Source organism: Nyctereutes procyonoides, unplaced genomic scaffold (assembly GCF_905146905.1).
Source record: "Nyctereutes procyonoides isolate TBG_1078 unplaced genomic scaffold, NYPRO_anot_genome, whole genome shotgun sequence".
In the NCBI taxonomy this organism is placed as follows: Eukaryota; Metazoa; Chordata; class Mammalia; order Carnivora; family Canidae; genus Nyctereutes; species Nyctereutes procyonoides.
Genome location: NW_026575052.1, coordinates 6,150,112 through 6,161,962, shown reverse-complemented (window position 1 = coordinate 6,161,962; position 11,851 = coordinate 6,150,112). Strand labels below are relative to the sequence as shown.

Below are 11,851 nucleotides of genomic sequence, written 5' to 3'. Positions count from 1 at the left end.
GGCGGCGCTGGGCCGGTGGCAAGCCCCCGGAGGGAGCCGCAGTAGTACGACGGAAGATGGCGACGAGCGGCGGCGAAGAGGCGGCGGCGGCGGCGCCGGCGCCCGGGGCCTCGGCGACGGGGGCGGACACAACCCCGGGATGGGAGGTGGCGGTGCGGCCCCTGCTGTCCGCGTCCTATTCCGCCTTCGAGATGAAGGAGTTGCCGCAGCTGGTGGCCTCAGTCATCGAGAGGTACCGGGCGGCGGCCCCGGCGAGGCGGGCGCGGGGGGGGGGGGGGGAGGGGAGGCCGCGCCGGATCGTCTGCACCCGCGTCCCCGGGCCGCCGCCCGCCGCTTGGCGACCCCGGGCCCCCGGCCGCGGCTTCGGGGCCCCGGGATCCCGGCGGACCAGGGCCGGCCGGGGGCTCCTCCCGCCGGCCCGGGTAGACGATCTGTGCCTCGGTTTCCCTCCTGAGCAAAACTTTTGGAGACGCCTTCTCGAGAGGGCGTGGCCGGTCCCGCGTGCGAGTGACTCTGAGACGCCGGGCGCTGCTGGCGGAGAATGTCCCCGGGGCCGCCCCCCCTGCGCTAAGGTCACAGCGCTGATGAGTCTGCAGTTCTCGCCCGCGCTCACCCCCCTGGCCTGGGCCCGAGCGGGGCCTCGGGGTGGAAGCTGGAGGTCGGCCGCACGGTGTGGTAACGGTCTCCCCGCGGGGCTGTGATCGCCGGGGCCACGTGCTGCTGCTGTGCCTGAAGCCGCCGGCGACCACGGAGGATGTGTCCTCAGGCCGCGCTTGGTGTCTGCGGCTGCCGCAACGGTCTAGGAGGGAACCATGTCCGTGGGAGTCGGAGGTCGCTTTCCCACGGAAACCGTGCCCCCCTCGTTCTCTCTCCCTCTCTCTCTCGCAATAAAAATATCCTTAGATTTCGTTGCAAACAGGAACCCTCCCCTCCGTTGGTTTGGCGTTGAACATGGTTTTGTCATTTTGTTTCGAGGTCCTAGATCGCGATAGTTTGTGTTCCTAGGAGGCCGGGGATACCAGAACGCCTGTCTTCCTGACTCGACCTTGCTCAGAGGAGTCTGTTGTTTGGTTTCGTGGTAGACGTGCTTTTCTTTTTTCTTTTCTTTTCTTTTTTCTTTTTTTTTTTTTTTTTTTAAAAGGCAGTCTCACTTTTATTTTACTACTCAAACCTTGCTTCAGCCATCCCGCCGTTGCTGCCTGGGTCACTTTAGCTTCTGGCCGACAAGGGTGTGTATCTCAGTGTTCTCCAGGTTGGAAATCGCTATTCTTATTCAAGGGAGGCCCCATGACTTGACAAATTGTTTACGATAGTGCCTGTTGTTAGGTTTGTGGTGCTTTGGGTACACGTTTGTTTGTTTATTAAGTTGGAATAAAATAACGGCTGGGTTTGGTAAATTCACAGTTTGCTTTACAGATGGGTTTTTCTACCTAATTATTAAATCAGGAAAGTTTTTTTTTTTTTTAAGATTTTATTTATTTATTCATGAGAGAGACACACACACACACAGAGGCAGAGACACAGGCAGAGGGAGAAGCAGGCTCCCTGCAGGGAGCCCCACGTGGGACTCCATCCTGGGTCTCCAGGATCACACCTTGGGCTGAAGGCAGGTGCTAAACCGCTGAGCCACCCAGGGATCCCCAAATCGGGAATGTTTTAAAGATGGAAACAAGTACCAAGATACTGCTCTCAGGTTATGGCCTCTCTTTGACTTGCTTTATTTTTTTATTTTATTTTTATTATTTCTTTTCTTTAACTTGCTTTAAACGTTTGGTTTGGCGGCATTTTTCCTGCATTATGCTCATCAGGTGACTTGTAATGGACAGTGCTTCACTCTAGAACATTTGCTTTTATTTATTTATTTCACCCCAAAGGTTTTATTTTTGAGTCATCTCCACACCTAACGTGGGACTCATCCACAAACCTGAAATCAAGAGCGGCTCACCCCACTGAGCCAGCCAGGCACTCCTGCTTTTATGTTTTTTCTGGACAGGAGTTGAGTAGGTTACAAAGTCATTTGCTGACAGCCTCCTGTTCATCCCGTGTTCAAGTCATCTTTTTGAAACTATATAATGGTTTAGCAACTCTGTCCGGCTTGTAAAGGGACCCAAAACCCAATACATGAACTAGATGTGAATTTTGCCAAACAAGTGACTGCTTCCTCCTGCACCCTAAGATAATCAAGTGTTGCCTGTGTTTGTAGACACTAGTAAGAACTCTCTTCACCGTTTAGAAAAGAAATCCAGACTAGTGGATGTTTAGTGACAAAAACTTTTTGTTGTGAGGCAAGGTCCCTGAAGTCTTGGTTCTGGTTTTATTGCTAAGTTCACTTTGAAAGCCTGTTATGTGTCCTCCCTAGGCTCTGTGAGAGTAATATAATCCTAAGAAAACTTTTCAAAAGAAGTATCTGACTTTCACGTTCTTTTACAGTTAAAAAAACAATCAAACATATTACTGTTCAGTTTGGTGTAGAGCAGAGGTCGGCACACTTGTTTTGTAAAGAAGCAGAGAGTAAATATTTGCAGGCTATACATTCTCCGTGTGGAGTAGTCAACTTGGTTGTTGTATAGCAAAAGCAGCCTTATACAATAAGTAAATGAATGGTTGTGGCTGTTTTTCCAAAATCTTATTTATGGACACTGAAATATGAACTTCATATATTTACATGTCACAAAATAGCTTTAAAATTTTTTTCAGGGCAGCCCCGGTGGCGCAGTGGTTTAGCGCCGCCTGCAGCTCAGGGTGTGATCCTGGAGACCCTGGATCAAGTCCCACGTCAGGTCTGCGTGGAGCCTGCTTCTCCCTCTGCCTGTGTCTCTGCCTCTCATTCTCTCTCTGTGTCTCTATGAATAAATAAATAAAAAACCTTAAAAAAATTTTTTTTTCAGCCATGTGAAAATTGCAGAAACATTCTTAAATATAGGCTGTTACAAAAACAGTGCCAAACCCTGATTTAGGGCACAAAAATTAGTACCCTATTACTTTCTCATAAGTTTTTTGCTTTTTAAAAAAAATGAGGGGCACTTGGAAGGCTCAGGCGGTTAGATATCCAACACTTAATTTCGGCTCAGGTCATGATCTCAGGGTGGTGAAATGGAGCTCAGAATGGAGTCTGCTTGAGATTCTCTCTCTCCTGAGCAGCACCAGTGGCTCAGCGGTTTGGCGTCGCCTTCAGCCCAGGGCCTGATCCTAGAGACCCGGGATCGAGTCCTCCATTGGGCTCCCTGCATGGAGCCTGCTTCTCCCTCTGCCTGTGTCTCTGCCTCTCTCTCTCTCATGAATAAATAAATAAGTAAATATCTTTAAAAAATTAAAAAAAGAGATTCTCTCCTGCCTCTGCATCCCCTGCTCTGACACTGTCTAAATAAATAAATAAAGTCTTAAAAAATGAAATGAGGGTGTCAGAATTGTGGGTGTATTTTTTTTTTTTCCAAGACTATTTTTATTTATTCATGAGAGACACAGAGAGGGACAGACACAGTCAGAGGGAGAAGCAGGCTCCATGCAGGGAGCCCCATGCAGGACTTGATCCCAGGACTCTGGGATCATGCCCCGAGCTGAAGGCAGGCACTGAGCTATCCAGGCGTCCCTGTGGAAGTATTTCTTGACTATAGAGTTATGGCCACCACATTTAGAACCAGATCAGAGTCAGCACTGTACAGGTACTGTTGTGGGCTTTATTTTGTAGGTAATCAACGGTTCAGGTGCCTAGGCTGCTACTTTACTTCTGGGGTTGCTGCTCCCATCTGGGGTTCCCCTTTTTATTGTCATGACTGCCATGTTTTTCTTCCTTGCCTCCAGGGACCTTCTGTTTTTCTGTTGCAGTCTACTACTCTCTGTTTCCCTTTTAGATGTCCTGGCTCCATCATTGCCAGCTCTACCTTTCCATCTGACAGCCTGCTTGTCCGTTGAATTCCTCCCCATTTGACTGTTGGGGATGATGACTTGCCCTGAGACTGCTTCGTGCTCCTCCACCATTCCGCTTGCCATCTGTAGTCTTTCATACCTTTATTATGTTTTTTTAAAATAAAGATTTTTATTTATTTATTTCATACCTTTATAATTGGAATTGAACTTGGTGTTTGAAGAAAAGGTAGATACAATTTCTAGGTCTAGACCCTGTTTATTAAGTTTGACTTTGTAACCAAACTGTGAAACAAAGGAGGAATAGATTAGCATAGATAAATTGGGAAGCATACTCAAAAATGTCCTTTGACTTTTAAAAGAAAAACATATGTGAGTTTACTTAAAAGAGATGTTCATTTTTATTTTTACTGCCTGTTGCTAGCATGCTAGCATGTCTTCTAGTATTAAAGTTTGAAAATCTTTACAGTGTCCCTACTTTTCCAGACCAGAAATGGAGCTAGAACTAGTTCAATGGAGCACATGCCATATTTGGGATTAATTAGTATAATTGCTGAATGTAATCTTATGTTTTAAGGTACTATCAAATACAGAATTCCCTTCTTAACTCTTTGTAAGATAGGTTGGTGATCATGATTGTCATCAAACATTTTGACTCTTTGTAGATTACTAAAACAGGAAAAAAGAAAAACCAAAAAAACCCCTTTCCCATGAGCCAGTCATTCCTAGGCTGTCCTGGCCTCCTTACTGATAAGTCTGTTTCAGTCTCTGCCTCCCAGGTGTTTAATAAAATTTAGGCCAGAGAGACCTACTTGGGAAGGGGGAAGCTGTTACAAAATCCATATTAGATGGTGTTAATTTATTTCTTAAATATCTTAATAGGGAGAAAGGGATACACAAATGTCAGTCTTCTGAATTTACATGCTGCAGGACAGAAGTTCATGATTGATTTACAGGAAGAAGAAAAGCCTGCCACCAAGTGATGGAGTGTAATTGTGAGATTAGTCCTCATGGCTGGTTAATTTCTTAGTGTCACATTCACCACAGATTTGTAAGGAGTATGAGGATCTGAAAGCTTTTAGTTCTTTGGTTACATGTGTATTACTCTGTGACACAGCAGATGTTCAGTCAGCATATATATTTTTTAAATTTTTTTGAATTTATTTATGATAGTCACACACAGAGAGAGAGAGAGAGAGAGAGAGAGAGACGCAAAGACACAGGCAGAGGGAGAAGCAGGCTCCAGGCACCGGGAGCCCGACGTGGGATTCGATCCCGGGTCTCCAGGATCGCGCCCTGGGCCAAAGGCAGGCGCTAAACCGCTGCGCCACCCAGGGATCCCAGCATATATTTTTTAATGCTGTTATTCTTTAAGTATATTTAATATGCTTGCTTGTTTCCTGGCTGTAAGGACTCATAATAGATTCTGTTCTTGGGGGTTTATGAGTCTCATGAAGGGAAAGGGGTTTGTGGAGTTTCCACAGTTTAGAAAAGAGATGTAAATAGTATCTAGGGGGAGAAGGGAGGTGAATCTGTAGTCTTTATTTTGTCCTCTTGGATTTCCACCTCTTCCTAAAAAAAGCTAGATATTTCCAGACTTGAGGGAGTTCTTTTTTACTTACATGTCAAATTGGATTTCTCTGACCTGGCTGTACTGTAGCTGGTGTTTCTCTTTGTACTCTGCCTCACATTTATTTTGTGTGGAATATAAACGTTTTAGAAAAATTCTGTGTCTCTCAGCATTGTTTTAGCCCCAGTGGTGGTGTGGTTGGAATGTTTGTTAGAAGAAGCAGATGTTTGGGATCCCTGGGTGGCACAGCGGTTTGGCGCCTGCCTTTGGCCCAGGGCGCGATTCTGGAGACCCCGGATCGAATCCCACGTCGGGCTCCCGGTGCACGGAGCCTGCTTCTCCCTCTGCCTGTGTCTCTGCCTCTCTCTTTCTCTCTCTCTGTGACTATCATAAAATAAAAAAAAAAAGAAGCAGATGTTTGAGGAAGATAGCTTGACTGCCCAGAGGAGAGATGTATTTTTACCTATAAGTCTTATTTTCCTTTCTCTTTGTTATATTTGCCTGCAGTTCTTCATTCTTCCCCATTCCTACCTAACTTCTTGCCTTTTGTCCCATTTTTTCTATTTCTTTGCATCTTCTGGTATCTTGGTGTCTGTCAGATTCTTGGGGAATGAGGGTGGCAGCAGTCTTTATTAGGTGACTCATACATGCTTGCTTCTTTAAAATCAAGAGATATGATATTGTCCTTTGGGCCACATATCTGCATGTCTCCTTACTCCTTCAAGTCTTTTCTTTTTTTTTTTTTTTCCTTTATTAAGTCTTTTCAAATTAATTTCCCCAGGTTCATCCTTAGTTGCCCTGAGCAAATTATAAGTGCAGTTTGAGAGTGCTCCATTTTTTTGGATGCCAATGTCCATCTTTCCTCAAAGTGCATTCTTGTTTCTTTATTGGAATAAGGCAGTTGTGTATTTCTAGGGCAGGAACCAAGAACCAAGGTTTGTTAAATCACAATGGGGCATCATTGAACCAGGCAATTAAATGAGTTTATTCTTGCATATTGGATGTATTTCACTATCTGAGTGGAAGTGAAAGCAACAGAGTAGGTTCATCCTCTGGGTGGGCAGTTTTTGTCTTAATTCTAGTAAGCCTGTTCAGCTGAAAAACACGGGGATAAGCAGCTCTGAACTTTTGAAATAAAACAGACAGTAAATGACTCCGTGAAATATATCAAATTACAGGGTGGGAAAACCTTAGAACAATGACTAAGAAAATACAAGGATGGAATGAAGGAACAACTAAGTATATGAGGTAGAAGCAGGGGATTTAGTAGAGATTTTTCTGCTGAGTAGAATATGACCTGGACCAGTGTGTTGGCCACCAGAAACTGAGCATTACTTGGTGTTTAAAAGGTTTTCGTTTCCTCCTTCTTGTCCACTTGACAAATAGAAATGATCCTTGGTGGGCAGGAAGACCCTTGCGCATCATAGATGCTCCATACATATTTTTTCTTGGTGAAAGTTACTCTGAGATAAGGAACTGATCTTTGCTAAATCCCCGTTTATCCTAGATAAATCCCCACATAGCAAAGTGTTCGCAATGCCAGACTCTTAAGTGCTATTTGAGGTGATTCATCACTCACACTGGCACCTCCCCAGTGTTGAACTTGTCTTTTTGGCTCTTGTGTTCATTTGGCAAGTGAATAGAGTCCTGACTGTGTACATTTCCCTTCCTAGGCTGATACTTCTGGTTGGAGAATTAATTCGCTAAGGAAACTGTTTAGCCACAGCCCTCTGTCCCCCCCTCCCTTTTAAAAAGATTTTATTTATTTATTCATGAGAGACGGGGGGGGGGGGGGCGGGAGGGGGAGAGAGAGAGAGAGAAGGGCAGAGAAAGAGGGAGAAGCCGGCTCCTTGTGGAGCAGGGAGCCTGAGGCGGGACTCAACCTCAGGACCCTGGGATCACGACCTGAGCCAAAAGCAGACACTCAAGGGACTGAGCCACTCAGGCTCCCTGTTCTTTACCTTTAATAAAATACATTTTGTTTTATTTTGTTTACATTGTCATTTTGTTTCATGGGTTGTGGATTAGCATCTGATTTGACAGAAGGACGTAGATGTGTATCTCAGAGATCTAGTTGGGCTCTAGATTTTCACAGAAGAGGGCAATTTCCTCAGCTCAAGATAAGGGATGTGATTAAAACCCCTGAATTTGTTGTGATCTAGCTGTGTCTTGGTTGGGAGTGGGATGATACTTGGTGAATTTTGGGTTTTAGCCCTGATCAGGTGATTTCTCCCCAGGTTATTGATTCTTGCATTGTGGACTGGTCTTTGGTCTTCAAAATGGATTTCTGTGACCTGTATTCCCACTAACAGTATTTTGAGTGCTCCAGTCTCCTCCCTTTTGGTCAGCACTTGACACTATTAGCTTTTGGTCTTTGCCAGCCAGTAATACAGGACAAAATACAGGCATCCTGTAATGTTTTTACTTGTACTTCTTTAATTCTAAATGGGTTTGAAAATGTTCCCTGCCTATTAGCTTTCGTCACTCCCTAAGCCTGATACCTTGAGCAAATTGTTTACTTTTAATTTGCTAAGGTTCACTTTCCTGATCTTGAATATAGGGATGATAACAGTGCCTGCCAAATGGGGCTGTTGTAAGGATTAAGTATAGTAATGCCTATAAAAGGATGGTGTATCTGGCATATAGGAAGCACTAAGTAAATGCTAGCTGAATTATCTTCTTTGCAGTGAATCCGAAATCCTGCACCACGAGAAGCAGTATGAGCCCTTCTACTCATCTTTTGTTGCACTTTCCACACACTATATTACAACAGTTTGCAGCCTCAGTGAGTATTCCATTCTTGTCACTCCCTTTCTGAAGGCTTGGAGGGGTGGTGGTTGGGTCTCCTCTTTGTGGGGTGTCTCAACAGGTTGTGAATGAAGTCTGTATTTAAGCACTCCTGAGCTGTCCCCCCAGCAGGGCAGACCACTGTCAGTCTGATAAGGCTCTGGAAGTCCATTTACCTAGGCCAACCAAGATGGATTTAAAAAGGACTTGGTTTGGACACTTGCTTCATAACCCATTAAGTTAACTTTCTTTACCATCTTAATCAAAAGCATTTTATTGATTTCATATATGCACATGTAATTATTAGTGTGTTAATTCCTGAGGCTTGAGGGGAATGGGCGGATACTGACCGAGGGTTCACGGCCACTCATGAAGGCTCTGTTATTCCTTATTTGGTTTTGATGAGAAAGTAAATTCTACTTTTGTATTCTCTGGTATGTCAAGGGATTTCAGTTTCAGTTCCCTATCTTTTTTTAAGATTTTATTTATTTATTCATGAGAGACACAGAGACAGAGAGGCAGAGACACAGGCAGAGGAAGAAGCAGGCTCCATGTAGGGAGCTCGACATGGGACTCGATCCTGGGTCTCCAGGATCACGTTCCGGGCTGAAGGCAGTGCTAAATCGCTGAGCCACCTGGGCTGCCCAGTTCCGCATCTTTTAAACATTTTTTTTACCCTTATTTTCTACTATTTCTGAATTTTTGCATTTTTATTTGTTTAAAAAAATCCTAACTCAGAGAATTCTGAATAATGCTAATTTGTTTACTTAAATAGTTTGCTAAGTAAGTAAAATGAAGGGAAGCTATAGGGTTGCTGGATAATCTTGTTGTGTGCAGTGCTGTTTATTATAGGCATTGGCTGCTGGTGGAGGAATTACTTTTAACTTTGAGAAGTTTTGTGTAGGAAGCCCCTTGTAAAAGGGATTCAGAACCTATGGAAAAGGAGAGGTAGTATATTCTAGCAGTTAAGTGCATGAACTCTAGAGCCAGACTTCCTGGATTTGATTCTAGCCGTATGACTTTGGGCAAGTCACTTAAGCTCTCCGTGGTGTAATTTCCTGATCTGTTGCGAAAAGGAGGGGGAGGGGATAATAATACTACCTACTTCAAAATGGTGGTTTAAGGATTGAGTGGGTTAATATAATATATTTGAAGTGCTCAGTGCTTACTGTGATGTATTTCCTATTATAATTAATTTCCAGTAAATGTAAGATAGGTTGATCTAGAAGTAGTAGATAGTTATCTGCCAGGATCCCTTTGTTTGGCCCTTGGATTGTTGGTTCTGAATGGTTATTGTCATAGAATGGCTCTGGAAATGCTGGACACTGGCACTTGGGAATTGTCTGGTTTGATATACTGACTATGAGGCTGACCAAGCTGTGGTGGTCTGAGGTTAATTGAAGCCCATTCCTTTCCTAGTTCCCCGGAACCAGCTTCAGTCGGTGGCAGCAGCCTGTAAAGTCCTGATCGAGTTTTCTCTCCTGCGTCTGGAGAATCCAGATGAGGCTTGTGCTGTGTCCCAGGTGAGAGTGATGGGCTCATTTGCAGCCCTTATTTCAAGGTAGGACTGTGACAGACTAGTGGAATGATGGAGAAGGGTGGCATAGGGTAGGGGTTGGTGAACTTTTCCTGTAACAGGCCAGATAGTGAACAATTTGCTGACCATTTAGTCCCTGTTGCAACTAGTCTCTCTCTTTTTAAACTCTGCCTTTGTAGTATGAAAGCAGCCACAGACAATACATAAATGAGCAAGCATAGCTGTGGTCCAGTAAACTTTATTTACAAAAACAGGCAGTGGGCTGAATTGGAACTGTGGTTTGCCAGCTTCTTGTATAGAGGGCTGCGGAGGCTTTTGCAAAGATTGCAAACTTCCATGTTTCCGTGGGTCAGGCAAATAACATATAATGAGTGAAGTATGCCAGTTGGAAAGGGTGCCTGGCCCAGCTACAAAGGGCCAGTCATTGTGTGGCATCAGCTGATTGTTGCCAGGTAGAGGTAGAGACTCAGTTGCTGTGTCTTGTGCATTATTGAGAGATAAGTCTGGTTTTGTATATTAAACCTTTCATGTTTTAAAAAGTTAGCTATAACTTCAAATAAAAAAATAAAAATCCAAGAGCAACACTGTGAGAATAAGACACATTTGCAAGCCAGACATGGTCTGAGGACCATCAGCATGTGATCTCTGCTTTATTGTTTTCCCCAATCTCAGTTCTTGATAAGAACCTAAATTTGGCTGTACGCCAGTTTGAAGTCCCAGGGGAGTAGTATCTTCTGAAAGATATACTTGATTTTAGTTTTTTTTTGTTTGTTTTTTTTTAAAGATTTTATTTATTTATTCATGAGAGACACACACAGAGAGAGAGAGAGAGAGAGAGAGAGGGAGACAGACAAGGGAAGAGGGAAGAGAAGCAGGATCCATGCAGAGAGCCCAACACGGGACTCGATCCCGGAACTCTAGGATCACGCCAAAGGGAGACGCTGAACCACTGAGGCACCCAGGTGTCCCATTGAATATATTTTCTTTTCAGAAACACTTGATTCTCCTCATCAAGGGCCTGTGTACTGGCTGTAGCCGACTAGACAGGACTGAAATGATAACGTTCACGGCAATGATGAAATCAGCCAAGCTGCCACAGACAGTGAAGACGCTCTCAGACGGTGAGCGTTTGTTTGCCAGGCCTAGTTCTCTGACTGCTTCCCCGGCCAGCTGTTTCCTGCATTGCCTTTCAGTGGCACTATGCTCATTCCTGTTGTTGGTTTTATACTTGCAGTGGAAGACCAGAAAGAGCTGGCCTCACCAGTAAGCCCAGAACTGAGGCAGAAGGAGGTCCAGATGAATTTTTTGAACCAGCTGACATCAGTTTTCAACCCTAGAACTGTAGCATCACCGCCTGGAGGTCCACACACTCCAGTGAGTTACTCCAGCAAAGTGTCCTCATCCCATGGGAGTTTTAAGAGATAATACTAGAAAAAGTAACAAATGTGTCTTATATTTGTGATGTGGAATGATGTATGTGCCTAGGGTAGAGAGCCAGTAGAAAAATACAAACCAAAAAAGGGGAAAACTTCCCCTAACTTTCTGCCCACTGTTGATACTATTCTGATGATCATTCTTCTAAAATTTCTCAATATAAATAAATAGATATAAACAACACGTGTGCTTTTCTGTGAAAGACATCACACTCTCTACTAGTTATAGAATGTATGTATCTTTGTATATTTTTCTCCTGCTCTTGGGACAATAACTTGTGTTTTCCCTAACATTAGAGAGGGATTTCCTTCCCCCCTCATTAACTGGGGAGTCTGCAGAGTGCCCCTTAGAACTTCTTGGGCACTTGGTTTGATTCCGAAATGCAGGGCAGCAGTTGACAGATGATAGTATCATGATAGGCCTTTCAGATCCTTTGTTTCTCTTTAGGCCGAAGGAGAAAATGATGAGCAGTCATCCGCAGATCAAGCCTCTGCTATCAAAACCAAGAATGTGTTTATAGCTCAGAATGTGGCTAGTCTTCAAGAGCTTGGTAAGACTCTTAATTATTGTCACAAAGCTGGTTCTCTGCTTTCAAAAATTCCGTAAGTGGAAAAGAAGCAGCAGCCAGATGCCCGTTGGTAAGGTTGAGCCCTGTCATT

General features: G+C 44.2%; 1 protein-coding gene across 4 annotated transcripts in view; it reads left to right on the top strand.

Moving 5' to 3' along the window:
- UBR4 (ubiquitin protein ligase E3 component n-recognin 4) overlaps nt 1–11,851 on the top strand; it is a 131,746-nt gene continuing 119,895 nt past the window's right edge. For 3 of the 4 annotated variants that reach the window (XM_055332842.1, XM_055332844.1, XM_055332843.1), the window contains exons 1-6: nt 1–232; nt 8,122–8,219; nt 9,641–9,744; nt 10,750–10,879; nt 10,993–11,132; nt 11,640–11,742. In XM_055332842.1, coding sequence (XP_055188817.1) covers nt 57–232; nt 8,122–8,219; nt 9,641–9,744; nt 10,750–10,879; nt 10,993–11,132; nt 11,640–11,742 — 751 coding nt within the window. In that variant the 5' untranslated portion in view covers nt 1–56. The remainder of the gene's footprint in view (nt 233–8,121; nt 8,220–9,640; nt 9,745–10,749; nt 10,880–10,992; nt 11,133–11,639; nt 11,743–11,851) is intronic. The other variant, XM_055332841.1, reaches the window with a different exon arrangement.